The following is a 21,364-nucleotide window of genomic DNA, read 5'->3' on the forward strand; positions in this document are numbered from 1 at the left end:
AAGTAGTTGAATAGTAATGCTTGGACCTAGTTCCAAGATCTTGATCTCATGACAACAGGAATAGCGATACAGTTCCAGGTCAGGAAGCCTTGGTATTCCCATGTACCTGCTGCCTTCGTTCTTTTACTTGAACTTGAGTTTAGAAGGTCCAGTTAAAGGAGCTTTCAGAGAAATTCCTGCAGTGAATTCTTTCCAGAATGCACGTTACTGCTGCTGGTATATCAGCGGTCAAGGGTGAATATTTAAGGAAGTGGATCGAGTGCCAATTAAAGCAGTTAAGTTTTAGATGCTGGTGAGCTTCTTGAATGTTGTTGGATGTGTAGCCATCCAGTCAAGTGAAGAGAATGTGCCTTTCCTGTGCCTTTCCTGTGCCTTGGAGAGACGGTGGTATAGTGGTCATATCACTGGGCGCGTTAATGCACTGTGGTCATGGTTTTAAATCCCAGCAACCACTGGAGTGAAAAGCTAGCTTCAGTTATGGTGACCATGAAAGCATCATTGGTTGATGTAATAATGCTTTTAGTTCACTGTGCCCTTAGGAGAAGGTAACCAGCCATTCTGATCTCGTCTACATATGATGCCAAACCCAGAGCAATGTGGTTGACTCTTTTGAAAATATCTGAAATGTTCAAGCAAGCCACTCAGTTCAAGGGCAATTAGGGATGGTCAATAAATGCTGAGCTTGCTAGTGATACCTGCATCCCATTAAAGATTTTTTAAAAAGGATGGTAAAGATTCTGGAAGTGAATGAGTCAGCACAGAATACCCGGCCCCTGACCTGCTCTTGTAGCCATAATATTTCAGATTAATTGTAGCCTCGAGGGTGTCAATAGACATAGAAAAATGAATCTGCTGAAGATGACTCTGAACAAGCCTGATAAGTCAGAATTACAGAATTGTTGCAATTTGGAAAGTGACCATTCAGCCCATTTAATTCCTGACCATATTTGTTAATCAAGACCAGCACACTCATTTCATGAGGTATCTGAATCCAAATAATGACTGGAGAAAGATGACAGAATCAACTTTGGACTGTTTCCATCAAGCGGTTACTAACAAAACCGAGTAGTAAAACCTTTTGGCAAATCTAATGGCATTCTGATATTCTCTATAGGTCTGACATAAATTGATTTGACATGGTAGATGTTGGAGAAGTTGTTTCCTCTTGTGGGAGAGTCTAGGAACAGAGGGCGTAATCTCAGACTAAGAGATTGCCCATTTAGAACATAGGGATAGCATTCGGGTTAGGAAGAATTTCTTTTCTGAGGGTTGTAATCCTGTGGAATTCTTTAACATAGTGGGCTGTCGAGGCCGGGTCATGACGTACATTCAAGGCTGAGAAAAACAGATTTTTATTCAGTAAGAAAATGAAGAGTTATGGGAAAAAGACAGGCAAGTGGAGTTTGGGATTAACAGATCAGCCATGATCTCGTTGAATGTTGGATCAGACTTGAAGGGTTGAATGGCCTACTTCTGCTTCTCTGTCTTATCGATAAATCAGTTGTCACATTCACTCAGTAGGAGGCCTCTAACCTCATACTGAGAAGGTAAGTACTTGAGCATGAACATGGAGGCTGTCTCATTGATGACAATGATTAAGGTGGAGAAGTGCTTAGTCCTTGCGCTTAATTAGAATCTATGCAGTTCACGTGGTGAAGATAAAGAATTACTTTAAAAGTCCTAAGACTCTAGCCACATCTCAATCCCTGAGCAGTGGACCCTAAACATCATCTAGAACACCACACAACTCCAATAGTGGTTCAGGCACCGCTGCAATAACTGAGGCATAAAGTCTAGCCTGGCATTCAAGTGCAGTCCTGAGGGAGTGCTGCACTGTTGTAAGCACTATCTGTCAGAAATTGAAACAGAGACCCTATTTGTCTACTCCGATGAACAGAAATAATCTCATACACTGTGACTAGGAACTTCAGGGGATTTTCCCCTAGTCCCTGGGCCAGTATTTATTCCGCAGATAACATCACAAAGAAACAGATTCTTGGGTTACTAAATCATTTGCACAGTTTGGCTGTTTCATTTCCTACATTTTATGATTAGAAGGGCGACTGTAAGATATACGTTCTTCACTTTGGGATTTCCTGATGGTGTGAAATGTAAATGCAAAATGTTTTCTTTCTTAAAATGAGATACTGTTCTGTTAAACTAGACTTCAATAGGATGACAATCAGGTGGGTTTCAAACAAATGAGTGATCATTTTGTGTCAGACTGTGGTGAAGATGAGACTTTATCCCATCAATTCTACATTTTCAGCATAACTTAAATGTGGAACCTTCAAGGATACAAGTATGTTATCCCCATGTTCTAAGGACAGAAAGGGAGGTGTAACAGAAGGATCTTACTGGAGATCCATTCTCAAAGTTTTCTGTTTGTGCTGTTGAAATGAGGGACATGTTGCTGAAGCTTAACTCCTTGTACTCATCAGGACCAATACAAGAGTGCCAAATTTCAAATGATCACAACAGTTTATACTACAGGAGAAGAGGATTCTGAATGGATGGCAAGTTGACTCCAATTGGCCAAGCTATGAAATAATTGCTGTTTGGAGGACCTTACTGTTAATTTGGCTGCTCCGGATAGCTACTTGCCTTCCAACTATTGTGGTGGCTTAAAATCTGAGATTCTTGCATTTGTCCTGATGAGTAGAAAGATGAAAACATTTGGCAACTTATCTCTTGCTTGTCAACAACATTGAAGTTCTGTACCATCAAGTGACTGCTTTCTGCTAACTCAGAGGGAAGCAATGGCATAGCAGGAACATCCCTGGCCTACCGTGGTAGATGGGAAGTTTGAATTTAAATATATACCTGGGCATGTGCAGTATAGGTGATTTGCTGGAAAATGGGATTAGAATAATTAGGTAGGTCTTTTTGACTGGTACAGACTGGATAGGGCCTCTTTCGGTGCTTTAGACCTCAATGACTCTAATAAATTGAGAATAGCTTTGCGAAGTCAGGAGCCTATTGTGGTATCTGATTTAAAGGAGTGCAACATAGACATGGAAATCAAACCTGATTCCTCAATCCACCATCTCCTCATTTGAATCTGGAGTCTTCCTGAATTGATCCCACTATCACACTTTATTCATTGTTCTTTTTTACATCTGCTGTACATTTACTTCTCATGATATAGGATGCTGTACTATTCATTGAACCCCCAATTATAGAATATCTATAGTGCGGAAGTAGGCCATTTGGCCAATCAAGTCCACACCGACCCTCCAAAGAGTAACCCGCCCAGATCATTCCCCTACCCTATTACTCTATATTGTTCCACAGGACAATTTGATTCAGAATAGTCAACTGATTAATAATTCCTTCTTCTTCTCTATATCACACCCAGTTGTGCCCCAGTGCTTATAAGTTAAATTTGATTTCTCACAGTATGGAACAGGCCCTTCGGCTCAACAGGTCCACACCTACCCTCCAAACAGTAACCCACCCAGACCCACTCCCCCACCCTACACTTACCCCTGACTAATGCACCTAATTCTATGGGACAATTCAGCATGTCCAATTCACCTGACCTGCACATCTTTGGACTGTGGGAGGAAACCAGAGCACCCGGAAGAAACCCACACAGACACGGGGAGAATGTGCAAACTCCACACAGCCAGTTGCCCAAGGTGGGAATCGTTCCTGGGTCCCTGGCACTGTGAGGCAGCAGTGCTGACCACTGAGCTACCATGCCTCCCCAAAAAGGAAGCTAATGTATTTACATTGGTCATGCTAGGTTTGCAAACCTCTTTTCAAAAAGCTTGAATGCCCAACCCAATGCTCCATTCATTTCAATGGTTGGGTTTTTACTAAAGGTCAATCGTGCAGAGGGTTTGAAGATATCCTCTGCATCTCAGGTGTAAGGAAGGGAAGGGAAGTGAACAACTCAGAGAGACACCAGTCCTATACCTTCATTGGGCCACACAGAACTGTGCTGGCAAAATCCCGTGGAGAAGTTTGGAAGATGTCCCCTCACAGTCACCCAATGTTAAGAAGGATGAAAGATAACCAGGGTATAAGTAATGATTAAACAACATTTACAGCACAGAAACAGGCCATTCAGCCCATCTGTTCTGTTCCATCACAGCCTTCTGCCACTTCAGATCAGCATTCTATCCTTTTCTCCTTGGTGGAGTTAGCCAGCCTCTCCTTGAGAACATCAGTATTATTTGCCTCACTTATTCCCTGCAATAACAAATTCCACAAAAAGCATCAAAATAAGAACAAAGTACACCTCTATGACTCTATAACTGCAGATGCTGGAAATCTGAAATAAAAACAGTGTTGGAGAAATTCAGCAGATCTGGCAGCGTCTGTGAAGTGAAAAACCATTCACAGATGAAGCCGGACACACCAAGTCTTTCCAGCACTTCCTGAATCTGTTCCACAAAACCACCCACCAGTTAAGGAAGTTCTTTCAGAGTTCCTTATTGGATTTATTTGTGTTTATGAGCCCCAGCTCTGAACCATCCCCACCTCCCGACAAGTGGAAGCATCTCTATATTGACCCTGGCAAATTCTCCCATCATTTTAAAGACATATATCACCCTCAGACTTTTCTATTTCAGAGAGAAAAATGCACCAGGCTGTTTAACCCTCATGATAGATATGAATACTCAGTTCTACTCTCATCCTTGTCAACTCTATTTTTAAACCTTTCTGTTAGCCTCTTTGTGCATTGAAAGCTAGAATTGTGCTCGTAATCTCAAGAGTGATCCACCCAAGGTTCTACACAATTAACGCAGAGTTTTGCTGCTTTTCAATACAATTCCTCTAACACAATGAGGGAACAAGGATAAAATAGTTGGTAGTTAAATAAAAGCAGTCCTTCCATTGTGTCTCAAAATCTCACATATGCATGTCACGCTTGCGTTGGTTCAATTATCAAATTCAACACATCGCCACTGAGTAACTAGAGAATCTGACAATGCGCAGTGTACTTTGAAGAACAAGCATTGTGGAAAAAAAAGAGAAAGAAAGCTAATTATCCTATTCTGCACCTGATAATTCTCCTCTGTGGAGAAGAGCCAGGGGTATGTAAGTACCTTCTCATCTAGGGAGCTCAAAATCATTCCCTTCTGTTCTGTTTCTGCAGCATGGTGCTGTCATGTGCCATTGCAGGATCTATTTACTTATGTAACTCTTCCCCCAGCTTAACACCCCTGAGAAACAGCAATTAGTCTCTAACTGAGGACATGGTCTTCTGCCCCTCGATGGAGAGACTGTGATGTGGTGACGATGTCAACGGACTAGTAAGCCAGGTTGAGGGTCATGCGTTCAAATCAAACTACAGCGACTGATGAAACTGAAATTCCAAATGATCAAAACGAAAAGAACTCTGGATGCTGTAAATCAGAAACAAAACCAGAGGTTCCTGGCAAAGCTCAGCAGGTCTGGCAGCATCCGTGGAGAGAAATTGGAGTTAACGTTTCAAGTCGAGCCACCCTTACTCAGACCCGGAACAGGTGCAGCCAGACCTGCTGAGCTTTGCCAGCAATTTCATTTTTGTTTTCTGAGTTGAACTTCAATTCGATAATAATCTGGATTTGAAAGCCAGTTTCGGTAGTACTGACCATTTAGAATGTTTCTTTTTTTTTTTCTGAGCTGTTATTAATTCCATTGAGCTGAGTGTCCTGCAGTTAGGAGTCAACCATAATACTGTGGGTTTGGAGTCACATGCAGACCAGACCAGGGAGGGAAAATAGAATTCCTTCCTTGAAGAGGCATCAGTGAACCAAATGAATCTTTATCAGCGAGACAAGAATTATATTCAGAGTTTATTAATCAAATTCATATTTCACTTAGCTGCCATGCTGGGTTTGAACCCATGTTCCATTGGACTGTTAGCCTGGCCCTTTGGATTACTAGTGCAGTGATATCCCCATAGCTTATTGTAATTGCCTTAAAAACCCATCTGGTTCACGCATGTCCTTTTAGGGAGGGAAATCTGCTCTCCGTCCCCTTTGTGACCAGACCCACAGTGATGTTGTTGAATCTTAACTGCCCTCTGAAAAGGTTGAGCAAGCCATTCAGTTCAGGGACAATTAGGGACAGGCAGCAAATGCCAACTTTGCCTGGGATCCCCCCATCTCCGGAAGAGAAGTAAAGAAATAACAGAGCGCAGTGGGGCCTTAAAGGAACCAGCCATTATGGACAGCACTCTGCTTGAGCAGCTTCCCTCAAGACATCCAATAGGAATAGAGGTTCCTCTTTGTACTCGCACATGCCATCTTAAGTAGCATAAAGCTGCCTGCATTAGGAAATGATGTACCCTCTGATGTTGCGTGAGCAACGTGCTGAGAGACACGGACAAGCCCAAGTGGACAACAAGGTCACTGTTGTTGGGTCATGAGGAGCAGGACAAAAAAAAAAAGTACACAAAATAAAACAGGTCAGGTCTTTACATTGAGGATGTGATTGACGTTTGTATCTGAAACCCTGGCCATGTCTCAGGGAGCTCAGAATTCGGCCATAAGTAGATTTCACCATTCTGAAATGTATCTTTTGCTGTTTCCAGGGTTTGTGAGTTTTGACAATCCTACCAGTGCTCAGGCTGCCATTCAGGCTATGAACGGCTTTCAGATTGGGATGAAGAGGCTAAAAGTACAACTGAAACGACCAAAAGACGCTAACCGACCATACTGACCTTCCCACCGCTCCTAAACAGGTAGACATCCCAGCACTGTGTGAGCATGGAACAGCTTGCTGTCAACATGTCACCACACAGTGCTGCAGTCAAAAGAATATTACCACAAGTTACTCACTCCAGCCATACAGTAATGTGAATGTCACAGTATCACTTGCTTTACAAAAACAAAAATGATCTGGTCATAGTTTAAACAATTAGAAAAGTGTACTTGTTGCATTTTAAGCACGTTGGGATTCAGCCAAAACAAAAAGGGTTACCCTTTGAACATGAAAGATGGGTCAATTTTGCAATGTGTCTTAATTAGTAAGTCAGGAATAGTAAATGGGAATGATACTTGTGCAGTAGCAGGCAGCTTTAAGTCTGAGTATGTCTTGGTGAAGAGCTTTCTTCGCAAGCTGTTTTTCTCTGTCCTGTGTTGCTCCTTCATCCACACACCAACCTCCTTCCCCACTTTCGAGCAGTAACAGGTTACACCAGCTTACCCTGTGCCATTGTCAGCTCAGCACTGCCAGGTCCATTGGCCAGAAGTGATCGGGTGACATTGGCTGTGCACGGTCTCACCCAGAATGTCACGTTAAGGATGTCTGAACGTTTTGTTTTTGCCATCCTCAAAACCTTTGGCACAGTAACAGAGGAAATTATAATTGAGGCATTTACATTCTTCACAATTCTCACAGAACAAGTCCCTTTGCTTTTCTCGAAATCAATTGACTTCCGATCCTCAGGAAGGAAAGAGCTTGAAAAATTATGTTTGTAAGATTTTTAAATTTTTAAAGAAATTATTGTGTGTGAGAGAATATTTTTGTCTCTGTTTTTTTGAAAAAAATATATCTTTCTCAGAATTATAAATGTTTAAAGAAACATGGAAACATAGAAACAAAGAAAATAGGTGCAGGAGTAGAACACTTGGCCCTTCGAGCGTGCACCACCATTCAATATAATCATGGCTGATCATATAATCCCAGTCCCGCTTTCTCTCCATATCTCTTGATCCTTTTAGCCGCAAGAGCCATGCCCAGCTCCCTCTTGAAAATATCTAATGAACTGACCCCAACAGCTTCCTGTGGGAGAGATTTCCACAGATTCACAACTCTCTGAGTGAAGATATTCGTCCTCATCTCAGTCCTGAATGCCGTGCCCCTGATTCTTAGACTATGTGTATTATTGTGTGCATGAGAATATTTGTATCTCTGTACATGGGTCATTGCGCATGGGAGTATTTGTGTGGATGCATTCATGGATCTGTGTGTGTACGTATGTGTGTGAACATGTATATACCTGTGGCAGTATCGGGGCAGAATTTAATGGTAGTGCTCAAGGGAAGCAATGTCCTCCAACAAAAACACGGCAGCCCCATTCCCCGATATGTGGGAAAACTAATTTTTTAACTCGTGCTGGGAACTCTGCTGCCAAGGCTCAAGTTCCATGGGAGACATTTAAATGCTGCACTTCCTCCCAAACAAATGTGAGGGTCAATCAGAAACCAATGTCTGTCCATTACCAATGGCGCCCCCAGGAGCAATGGCTGCTGCAGGTAATACACTTTGCCCTTCACCAGGGATCTGTGGAAAAAGGTCAGTGAGGCAGTGAGGCAGTGATGCAGGGTGGGGTAACTAGTGAAGGGGTAAGTCAGAGGAAAGAGTGGCAGGGTCAGCAACTCTGATAGGAATCTCCAGTCTTCCTGATGCCAGGTTGTTCAATTAGATATTGAGTGCCCTTGACTGATGGACTTTTCCTAAAGACAAGAGACGGCGCAGTCATTCCCCTCCCCATCGCTGGTGGATTAGACCTTTCAGTGAGCATTAATTGGTGTCAGGCAGGAAGGCAATCCACTCGTCTTCCTGGGTGCTTACAGCACACTGGTAGTGTTCCTACCTCTGACCCAGGAAGCCTGGGTCCAAGTCCCAATCGCTCTTGAGGTGTGTCATAACATCTCTGAACAGGTGGGTTAGAAATATCTCCACTGGCCTTCCTCCTCCACGCTTAATCGGAGGCAGAGGCAGCAGTGAATCCCCACTCTGTATCCGCCCACTTAATGGATCTTAACTCACAAAAGGGCATTAAATTCTACCCTAGGAGTGCATGTGCCTGTGTAGATTCTGGGCATAGCTGGCAGTATAGGAGAATAGATAGTGACTGGTGCTGCATCCCCACGCTGGGAGAGGGGTGCGGGTGTGGGGGAAGGGGGTGCTGTTTCTGGTAGACGTTGAGAGGTGTTCAGTGCCCCTGAGAGGTGGAAACATGCTATGTGCAAAGTAACAATGAATACATTAGCACTGTGTGACATGCCAGTTGTGGGTTATTTAAACCCTATTTAAGGCTACTTTTTTTTTCCATTAATAGCCTAGTATTCCTGTGGTAGTGCACAGAAAGGGCAAGGCCAGATATAGTTTTTATTCATTCATGGGTATTGGTAGCTGAGCCAGCATTCATTGCTTACCCCTAGGTGCCCTTGAGAGGGTGGTGATGAGCTGCCTTCCTGCAATGCCACAGTCTATTTGCTGTGGACAGGTCCACAATGCCATTAGGGAAGGAAACCCAGCAACATTAAAGACACACCGACATACAGGTGTATTTCCCAGTTGGAATGATGTGCAATTTGGCAGGGAACCTGCAGGTGGTGGTGTTTGGCTGTATCTGCTGCCATTGCCCTTCTAGATGGTAGTGGTTGTGGGTTTGGAAGATGCTGTCTAAGGAACTCTGGTGAATTTCTGCAGCGCATCTTGTCAATGCTGCACACTGCTGCTACTGATCATAGAGGAAGTGGATGTGATGCCAGTCAAGTGAGCTGCTTTGTCCTGGATGGTGTGAGGTGAATTAGAATTAAAAAGTGAGAGAAATAATTAACCAGGGAGCATAGAAATAATACAATTACCATTTACAATGATACATGCACTTCCAAATTTTATATAAAGCTAAGACTCGATACCACTTATGTATTTAGCAAAATTTAGGAGAATCAGGGGAGCAGAGAAAATAGGTTAGGATGTTCAATCCATCCACGAGCTAATACTCTTAAGTCTGTTTGCACCATTGGCTACTGCTGGAATTTATATTGATTAAAAAGATCTGGAATTGAAAGCAGCCATAGTGATGGTCACCATCAATAGTTGCGAAGACACTTCTGGTTCACTAATACACCCTCCTGGGTAAAGAAACCTGCTGGCCTTACCCCTGAACAGCTGCAACACCACTCCAGATCCATAGCAATGAGTTGTCTCTCAGTTATCCTTAGGGGTGGGCAATAAATGCTGGCTTTACCAGTGAATAAAGCAAATCACAAAACTCAGATGCTGCAATGCCTCTGCTGGCAGGAGATGAGAAGTACAGCGTGACACGTTTACATAGCAAATTCCAATATGAATCTGGGCTTTGGACATTGTAACGGAGAGGCAAGTGTGAATTTGAACTCCGCTACTTGTGAATTTGCCTAATCTGACATTTTTGATAATAATTGGCTAGTTATTGGAAGTTCATTCTAGTGTATTAGTGCAAACATTACTAATGTCTCACAGCATGGTTTCAAAATTTCTTTTGTCTGGGACTGGCGGGGGTTTCTCTGTCTCCTTCACATCAGGTGTTACAAAGATATTTCCTGATTGTCAGAAGCATGCAAGACTTCAAATGATTATTTGTATTTTTGGAACTGTCATAAGGCAGCGTAACATTTGAAAATAAGCCTATTACTCAGCAGCAAAGGGAGATTATTTTGTTTGACTGACAGACGAATCGCACATACCGCGTGTCGTATCCATAGAAAATTACAAGCTGAAGAAATTCCTTTGTCCCATTTGAGAATATCTTTCAGAATACTAATCCCAACCAGCTCCCCCATTGCAAAAGCACACCTGGATAAACAGATAGAGCATCGGCTGATGTCTCAATGAAGGGAGCCACAGGTTCCACCGTAATCCACTATAGCATCAGCCGAGATTTATACTTTTAAGTCAGACATGTTCATAGAATCATTGAATCCAAACAGATCAGAAAGAGGACATTCAGCCCATCAATTCCACACTGACCCTATGAAGAGCATCTCACCCAGACTCAGACCTCCATTCTGTGCTTATAACCCCACGTTTACAATGGCTAACCCTACACATCCCTAGACACTATGGGCAATTTAGCACAGCCAACCCACCTAACCTTCACATCTTTGGACTGTGGGAGGAAACCCATGCAGACGCGGGGAGAATGTACAAAACTCCACACCGACCCAGTTGCCCGAGGTTGTAATTGAACACGGGTCCCTAGTGCTGTGAGGCAGCAGTGCTAACCACTGAGCCATTATACCACCCTAATTAAGCAGGTATTTCAGATCTGGTGCACTGGAAGGTGTAAGATTCTTATGAAACAGTGACAAGATATTCCAGAAAGTGAAAACATTAAATACAGTAAGGATGTTGAGCCTGATAAAGTAATTCTCCATCAGTGGAATTTTTCCATTTTCAGGTTTAGTTTATGAGATTAAAAAGCTAAAGTAGTCCAACCAGACTGGAAAGCTGCTCTCTCATTAGAGAGAGAAAAATGGTTGGTGTTGGTTTAACGTGAGGGTCACCCCACCTCAGGCAAGGGGAGAGGTTGAGAAAGAGAATCCTTCATAGTAACCTATGGGAATTGAACCCATATTGTTGGCATCACTGCATCTCCAGCAAGCCAACTGAGCAAGTCAACTCCTTTACATGAGATTATGTTGTCCCTACTAAGCGTTTCATCAAATTGCAATAGAAACAGAATGCTGATAATACTCTGACAGCATCTATGGTGAGAAAACAGAGTTAGTGTTTTGAATCCAGTGACTCTTCATCAGAACTGTTCATCAGGTGTCTTTAGCACAAAAAAAGATCATGAACCCATCAGCGTCACGATGTCTCAATTTTATTAAGAATCACAAGTCCCTGAAATAAATGAATCAGCTTAACCTTTCTTTGTCAGGATGGAACTCCAGTAGATGACATGGCCAGCCAAATCTACTTTCTTTCCACATTACGGACAATCTTGAAAACTTACATTCTGTCACACCACACATAATTCAGGGATGCACAGAACCTCAAAACACAACGCCGAGCATGCAGAACAAGTAAGCACCCAAACTAATCAAGATGATACTGATAGGTCGGTCAGTTAGAAACAATGTGGGCAGGTAAAATGCGTCATGCTGGAGAGAATGATGGGGTGCATTGATTACCTGAATACTTAGGAAGGTGTGAAAGGAGTAAAGAGACATGGGTATGTGGAAGGTTGTAGACATAAAGCATGTGGCTAGAATTCTTAGATGCTAGTTAGGGATTCCAGAGAAGATGTGAAATGTTGTGGGGAAGAAGCTGCAGTTAACTATATGCTAGTTATTGTACCAAGTGAGCCCTTTCTCCACAGTTAGTGAGAGACTGTACAGAGTGAACAATATGAACAGAAATGAGATGTCTCAGAAAGATAGCCAAGGTAGAGTTCTTGAGAAGATCTGTATCTTGGGTTGTGGATGATGTTGTGGATTCATTCGTTGCGCCAATGTGTTTTTCTGCAGAGAAACACACAGGGTCAACGAACAAACCCACAAATTCAAAGGCAAAGTAGCCAAACGTGTCCCAAAATGGATAGCCCTCAGGAATCAAGAGACAAAACACTATATTTGAAACCTCTTCCTGACGATTGTTAATGAGTCTACTGCGATAACAGAAGCCCTGGCACATGAGTAAAAAGCTGTTGAGTCAGTCTCCACACAGCAGATGTCATTCAGCCCATCATGTTTGTGGCAGCTCACAAAATGGTCAATGCACCCAGTGGCGTTGCTTCTCCCTCTCCCTGTAACCCACCAGGTCCTTCCTTTTCCAATCATAATCTCAATTCTCTCTTGAATGTCTCCATAGAACATGCTTCCACCATGCTCTCCAGCAGCATATTCCGATCCCAACCACTCACTGGGAGAAACAATTTTTCCTTGTGTCACCATTGTTTCTTTACCAATGCCTGTCCCCTCTCAATGGTTCCACCAATGGGAATGGCTTCTCCCCATTCTATGTAAGCCAGGCCCCATTTGACTTTGAGCATCTCTGTCAAATCTCTGCGCAACCTTTCCGTCTCTAATGAAAAGAGTCTCTCTCCAATAACTTCCATCTTCCTAATGAGTAAAGTACATTAAGGGATCAGGTTAACAGGAGCAATGTGACTTGAAGCTTACGAGATCTGACAGCCTATTTAACACCTGTGTGCTGCCACTCTCTTCAATGAAGTCAAACAGGCAGCAGGAGAAATTATACCATTCCACTGTAATACACAAAACAAGTGAGGTCAACTCAAGCTCGTTTCCAAAGTGGGTGGCAAAATATACCCAGGCAAGAACATGTGTGAGTGCGTGTTGGCACTATTGGGTGCCTGTAATGGGATCAGTCAACAAAAGGAAAATAGCAAGAACCAGTCAATCAGGGGCATCCAACCCTCTCACCTTTCCCGATCTGTCAGAGGAACTGGCATCCCGTGACCGTACAGATTCTGCAACACTGTATGTGAGAGCAAATGATTCTGAAACTGAAATGCACACACTGATGAGAACGGGACTCACCCAGTAGCCGTTTCTGTCGCCCTAACGTTGAGGGATTATAATTAAACCCTGGACTGCAGCCTCCAGGCTCCCAAACACCAGAGAGTTCTGCTGTCTGGGATATCTGGTGGAAGGCTTGACTTTCTGTTTCTCAAATGCGGTGATTGAGGGGCTTTCTACACATGGAAGTGTTAGAAAAGCAAAGTCACGAAATAAAGGTAAATCTACTCTGGACTGAATCACGGGGTTGTTACAGCACAGAAGGAGGCCATGCGGCCTATTGTGCCTGCACCGGCTAGTTCATTGAGCATCAATACCCAACGCCAACCTCCTGCTTTCTCCTCATACACATTATTTCTATCCAAATAATCATCCAATGCTGTCTTGAATGTCTCAATTGGACTTACCTCCCACCACAGTTCCAAGGAGAGTTCATTCATTGAATCGCTACAGTGTGGAAGCAGGCCTTCCAGCCCATCAAATCCAAATCAACCCTCCAAAGAGCATCCCCTACCCTATAGACTTGCATTTTCCCATGGTTAACCCATCTTGCCTGCACGTTCCTGGAAGCCATGGAAAATTTAGCTTGGTCAATCCACTTAACCTGTCCATTTTTCGATTAGGGGAGGAAACCCACACAGACATGGGGAGAACATGCAAACTCTACACAGACAGTCACTCGAGGATGGGATTGAGCCCAGGTCTCTGGCGATGTGAGGCAGCAGTGCTAACCACTGGGCCCACTGGACCCCTGTACCCATTGAGTGAAAGATATTTCCTCACTCCACCCCTGCGTGTTTTGCAGCTCACTTCAAATCAATGCCGTCTTGTTGTTGTTCCTTCTATGAATGCAAACATGTTCTCCCAATTTATTCATTCCAGTCCACCATAATAATAGAACAAGGAATGCCGATTCAAACTGATAATGGACAGATCTATGACTGATCAAAGGGTATTTACGATATAAGGTGGATATGGCACATGACAGAATTATGTTGATAATTACAATAGCACCACGATTAGAGTCATAGAGTCATAGAGACGTACAGCACGGAAACAGACCCTTTGGTCCAACTCGTCTATGCCGACCAGATATCCCAACCCAATCTAGTCCTACCACCCAGGACATTGCCCATATCCCTCCAATCCCTTCCCATTCATTTACCCATCCAGATGCCTTTTAAATGTTACAATAATATGAGCCTCCACCACTTCCTCTGGCAGCTCATTCCATACACACCACACCCTTTGCGTGAAAAAGCTGCCCCTTAGGTCTCTTTTATATGTTTCACCTCTCACTCTAAACCTCTAGTTCTGGACTCCTCCACCCTTTTGACTTTGCTCTTTTTACCCGATCCATGCCCCTCAAGATTTTATAAACCTCTATAAGGTCACCCCCTCAGCCGACGCTCCAGGGAAAATAGCCACAGCCTGTTCAGTCTCTCCCTGTAGCTCAAATCCTCCAACCCTGGCAACATCATTGTAAATCTTTTCTGAACCCTTTCAAGTTTTACAACATCCTTCCAATAGTAAGGAGACAAAAATTGCACGCAATATTCCAATAGTGGCCTAACCAATGTCCTGTACAGCCGCATCATGACCTCTCAACTCCTGTACTCAGTACGCTGACCAATAAAGGAAAGCATAGCATATGCCTTCTTCACTATCCTATCAACCTGTTACTCTACTTTCAAGGAGCTACGAACCTGCACTCCAAGGTCTCTTTGTTCAGCAACACTCCCCAGGACCTTTCCATTGAGTGTATAAGTCCTGCTTTATTATCCAAATGAGACGGGCGTGGAGTATTTTGTTCGGATAATTGATCTGTTAGTCAATCCAATATGGGTGGCACAGTGGTTCAGTGGTTAGCACTGCTGCCTCACACCACCAGGGTCCCAGCTTCGATTCCAGCCTCTGGCGTCTGTGTGGAGTTTGCACATTCTCTGCGTGGGTTTCCTCTGGGTGCTCTGGTTTCCTCCCACAATCCAAAGATGTCCAGGTCAGGTGAATTGGCCATGCTAAATTGCCTATAGTGTTAGTCAGAGGGAAATGGGTCTGGGTGGGTTACTTTTCAGGGGGTTCGTGTGGACATGTTGGGCTGAAGGTCCTGTTTTCACACTGGAGGGAATCTAATCTAAACAAGTGGTAGTTTGAGTGCCAGTTAGCAAATATTTCTCGGTTATCCGGCAATGTACCTCATAATGCGGTTAAATTGAATGCTGAGTTACCGAATGCCGTTTTTACGGGACTTTGAGATCGCATTTGGATAATCCGAAGTTCGGATAATTGAGGTTGTACTGTGTATGTTAATTATATTGTGATGGCAGTCAGTTGAAGGGTGTTGCTTAATTAAATACTTATAACGCAAGAGTGCTGGATCGCGGCAGAAAGTTTACTCTTTGAGTAAATCTGTTATCAAGGGAATTATTAGCATTCTTATCTCACTTGGGATTAGGTAACAGCCTTAATGACCTTCCTGAGGAAGTGATAGATGTGGGTACAATTACAACATTTACAAGACATTTGGATAGGTACTTGAATAGGAAAAGTTTGGAGGGATATGGGTCAGGAGCAGACAGGTGGGACTAGTTTAGTTTGGCAACATATTCAGCATGGACTGGTTGGACCAAAGGGTCTGTTTCAGTGCTGTAATGTGGATGTGCTGTGTTGAACTGGGGTAGACAAAGTTATAGATCAGGCAAAAGTGAGGACTGCAGATGCTGGAGATTAGAGTCGAGAATGTGGTGCTGGAAAAGCACAGCAGGTCAGGCAGCATCCGAGGAGCAGGAGAATCGACGTTTTGGGCAAAAGCCCTTCATTCAGGAATGAGGCTGGGAGCCTCAGGCGTGGAGAGATAAATGGGAAGGGGGTGGGGCTGGGGGAAAGGTAGCTGACAGTGCAATAGGTGGATGGAGGTGGGGCTAAAGGTGATAAATCGGAGCGGAGGGTGGAGTGGATAGTTGGGAAGGAAGATGGACAGGTGGGACAGGTCATGAGGGCGGTGCTGAGCTGGAAGGTTGGAACTAGGGTAAGGTGGGGGGAGGGGAAATGAGGAAACTGGTGAAATCCACATTAATGCCATGGGGTTGGAGGGTCCCAAGGTGGAAGATGAGGCATTTTTTCTCCAGGCATTGGGTGGTAAGGGAGTGGCGATGGAGGAGGCCCAGGACCTGCATGTCTTCGGCAGAGTAGGAAGGGGAGATGAAGTATTTGGCCACGGGGCAGTGGGGTTGCTTGGTGCGGTGTCACACTACACCAGGTTATAGTCCAACAGGTTTGTTTGGAAGTACTAGCATTCAGAGCACTGCTCCTTCATCAGGTAGCTATGGAGCAGGATCATAAGACACAGAATTTATAGCAAAAGATCACAGTGTTGTGCATGCAACTGATCCGATATATTGAACAAACCTAAATTGCTGTTAAGTCTTTCATCTTTTAGAATGGGTTGCAGGTTTCAGTTCATTAGTATGTAAATCCCAGAACTTCTTTCAAATCACATTCTCAAGATAACTTAAAGTTTTTTAAAAAGAAGTGGCACCTCAGCTTAGACATTGCATTAAAGGTGTGAGCTTAGGGTTTGTCTGTATCCCAATCTTGAGTCAGACTGGTTCTATTTCCAGAGTAGGAGTTTATGACTATGACAATTAGCCGATTGAAGGCTGCAAAATAGGTAAGACAAATTGGCTTTTCAAATCTGTGGCTACCTCCTGATAGAGTCATAAAATCATAGAGTAAAGGAGTTACAGGACAAAAGGAAAACTTCCGGCTCATCATGCCATCAAACATTCATCTCGTCTTCTCCCATTTTTCAGCAAGCATTCGGATATATTACCTAAAAGGTTGTGGCAAAGACCCTTTTGTCTTTGAGTTGTCTTTTCTGGTGGAACCGTTGACAGGTGAGCTCCATTGAGCAGACAGAAAGCCCTCACTGTGGTTCCCTCACTGTCAGCAATTAAAGGAACATTGCATCAAAATATGAGCATTGGAGAAAAACAAAGGACAGGAACATTTTTATGTTCCTGTAATGAATTTTGTTGCACCACCCCAGTTTACCAGAGGGTAGTTTCCTGTGTTTTTTTTTAAATTAGAAACATCAAACAACAGGCAGAGAAGGCAACTAAAACTTGTTGCCCCAAAAAACCTGTTAAGGCTGGAAGTTGCGTTGGAATCTGAGTTATTAACCGCAGTTTGTGGCTGGAGCACAGTACTCCCACCAGTCCTGCCTTTGTGTGTTGGTCTAAGGCCTCAATTAATTGTCAGTGGTAGAGAATAGACCATCCAGAAGTCTTAACCAGAAGATGCACTTGTCTTAGATAACAAAAGGTAGTTTACTCCACAGTAGAAATAGGTACAAGTTAACAGGCTAGGCATAACTACTGAAGAGCGGTTGTGATGTAAGTTTTGTCTCCTGCAAGGTTTCTTCACCCTGATGTGGCAATGCCTTTATTAACCCCCATAATGCAAGAGCTAGACATATGTAACATAGTATTGAAGGATCCAACAGAATGTTTGTTATAGATCATTGTTACATACAACTATTACATTCACAGACACAGAGGTCTCTAGGTTAGAGCTAAGCTGTTCAGTTACAAAGAGTCACTTTGTTTTCATGTTATGTTTTAAGTGACAGGAGTTAAAATGCAACTTAGATCCTCAAACCCTCAGATTACATTCTACGATACAGTAGTGCTATTGTAAGTATGTCTCTGACCATAAAACATGACAAAACTATCAGGAGCAGGTCTGTCTCCATTAGGACCTCATGTGAATCCCCACCCAAAGATTAGTGACATCAGCAGATTGAGTGGACATTAATACAACTTTGGCATAAACCTTCTCAGAACCATAACTTTATACAACAGTGGTCAATTGGTAATTTCAAAATGGAACGTTAGATTTTTATTTGGCAAGTTTGAATAAAATCGGAGTTAAAATACAAATAAGCGGTGATGTAACTGAATGGCAGAACAGGCTTGAGGGATTAAATGGCTTACTCCCTTAAGGCTCCTGTTGTGGATCTCAAATCACCCCCACCTTTCCTCTTAACTAGGCCATTCCAATTTTTTTAAAGTTGTTCCAGGTTTTCCCAAAGAGACTCCATAGCAAGCAACAGAAGCTGTGACTTCAGATGAAAACAGTGCCTCCATACCCTGGGTTTCCTACAGTCCCAGTGTTTGATATGATTAGATTAGATTCAATTACTTACAGTGTGGAAACAGGCCCTTCCACCCAACAAGTCCATACCAACCCGCCGAAGCGCAACCCACCCAGACCCATTCCCCGACATTTACCCCTTCACCTAACACTACGGGCAATTTAGCACGGCCAATTCATCTAACCTGCACATCTTTGGACTGTGGGAGGAAACTGGAGCACCCGGGGGAAACCCACGCGGGGAGAATGTGCAAACTCCACACAAAGAGTCGCCTGAGGTGGGAATTGAACTCGGGTCTCTGGTGCTGTGAGGCAGCAGTGCTAACCACTGTGCCACCGTGCCGCCCACAAATGCTTTCCCCGGAAGGTAGAGGAGGGGGGTGTCTCGCAGCATTCTCCTTGTTGTCAAGTTATGTGCTGTATTGACCCAGCAGTGAGCTAAACCGAAGGCAGAAGAGCCGTCAGTCCAGCAAGATATCCTCCAAAGCATTTTGCTCAGATCATCATCTTCATCTTTCAAATGGACCAGACCAAACCCCCTTCAAACATATCAAGGAGATAGTCTAGACCATAACTTTTTATCTTATCTAGAGGCAAGTGTAAGATGCTATGTTCCAGATGTATTTCAATTGCTTACACTGTTCGGCTTGAAGGAGAACTTTATTCTTACCCAATGGTTAAAATACAAAAGAAGAAGAATTGATATAATTTTAACTCTATTGGAAAACTTAACAGAATAATTATTTAACTACTAAAGAACAACTGTTCCAATGTAGTAACATCCCATAAATGCACCCATGGCAAAGGCAAATTTAATAAAATAGATTGTCTCACAGACAATGTTTCTCTAGTCCAGGAGGAAACGATATCAGGAGAAACCTCTGGCAAAGAGAGATAGATAGAGAGAGAAAGAGAGAGAACTCAAACTTTTAGCAGCAGCTAAGAGAGATGTAACAGCATCCACATCCAAATTCCAACCAACTGCTGAAAGCTGAACTAAAACTCTGGTTCTGTGGGAGACTGACACCACCCATTCAGGCTGCTTCTATTGTTCCAACTTTAAATTTTAAAAAACCCAAGGCATCACAAGCTGTTTGTGTTATTGGTTTGGAACAGACACTCACTACCTCTGTCTCAACCTCTCTTCATAAAAGAAAGGTCAAAGCACATTTCTTAATATATAGTGTCATCACAACACCTCTCCTTTGAGGCTCATGTTACCACAGTGACAGGAAGAATGAGCTGATTATCAAGTCCCACTACTCCTCTACTCACACCATTTGTACATGTGTTGATTCGGTCACCAAAATGCCAGGTGGTCCTCTTTTGTACTACAATCCAGAATATAAGTGGATTTGGGGGCTTCTTCAATTAATTTTTAAAAAACCCACTTATTCTGAAACAAAATTTCTTCTTATAAAAAGTTCCAAGATTTAATCCAGAATAAGAACCATAGCTCATTTAACACCATGAACCGACATCCCCCCCGCCCCCCCGCCACACACACACACAGATATCCCCCCCCCCACACACACACACATCCACACACTCACACACACAGATATTTCCCCCCATACACACACACACATCTACACACACACAAACACATCCACACACACACACACATCCACACACACATATCCACACACACACACACAGATATCCCCCCCCACACACACACATATCCACACATACACACACCACACACACCACACACACACACCACACACACAAACACCACACACACAAACACCACACACACACACACACACCACACACACATCCACACATACACACACCACACACACACACACCACACATACACACACACAGATATCCCCCCCCACACACACACACATACACACACACAGATATCCCCCACACACACACACACACATCCACACACACATATCCACACACACACACACACACACCACACACACATCCACACACACACACACACACATCCACACACACCATACACACACATCCACACACACCACACTCACACACACCACACACCACACACACACATCCACACACACACACACCACACACACACCATACACACACATCCACACACACCACACACATCCACACTCACACACACCACACACCACACACACACATCCACACACACAAACATCCACACACACACGCACACACACCGCACACACATCACACACACACACACATCCACAGACACATCCACACACCACACACACACCCACACATCCACACACACATCCACACACACATCCACACACACCCACACATCCACACACACATCCACACACACACACATCCACACACACACATCCACACACACGCCACACACACACACACCCACACGTCCACACACACATCCACACACACATCCACACACACACCACACACACACATCCACACACACACACACACACACCACACACACATCCACACACACACCACACATCCACACACACACACACCACACACACACATCCACACACACCACACATCCACACACACACCACACATCCACACACACCACACACATCCACACTCATACACACCACACACACACATCCACACACACACAAACACCACACACACACATCCACACACACATCCACACACACACACACAAACACACACACATCCCCACACACACACACATCCACACACACACACCACACATCCACACACACACATCCACACACACACATCCACACACACACACCACACATCCACACACACTACGCATTCACACACACCACACACATCCACACTCACACACATCCACACACACACACACACATCCACACACACACAAACACCACACACACATCCACACACACACCACACACACATCCACACACACACACACAAATCACCACACACACACATATCCACCCAAACACACACACCACACACACACACCACACACACATCACCACACACACACACCACACACACACATCCACACACACACACACCACACAAACACACACACAAACACACACACATAC

The 21,364-nt window shown here is 43.8% G+C and overlaps 1 protein-coding gene across 10 annotated transcripts in view; it reads left to right on the top strand.

Annotated features, from left to right (window-relative positions):
* celf6 (CUGBP Elav-like family member 6) overlaps positions 1–21,364 on the top strand; it is an 867,956-nt gene that overhangs the window by 826,358 nt on the left and 20,234 nt on the right. For 9 of the 10 annotated variants that reach the window (XR_006309810.2, XM_043680223.2, XM_043680222.2 and 6 more), the window contains one exon: positions 6,530–6,679. The exons of the other annotated variant lie outside the window; for it this stretch is intronic. Coding sequence is in view for 8 of the 9 variants with exons in the window: in XM_043680223.2 (XP_043536158.1) it covers positions 6,530–6,657 (128 nt within the window). In the remaining variant the exon portion in view is untranslated. The remainder of the gene's footprint in view (positions 1–6,529; positions 6,680–21,364) is intronic. 10 annotated transcript variants of the gene reach the window in all.

This window comes from Chiloscyllium plagiosum, unplaced genomic scaffold, assembly GCF_037043375.1.
Source record: "Chiloscyllium plagiosum isolate Xiang-an unplaced genomic scaffold, Cpla_swu_hap1 HiC_scaffold_42, whole genome shotgun sequence".
In the NCBI taxonomy this organism is placed as follows: Eukaryota; Metazoa; Chordata; class Chondrichthyes; order Orectolobiformes; family Hemiscylliidae; genus Chiloscyllium; species Chiloscyllium plagiosum.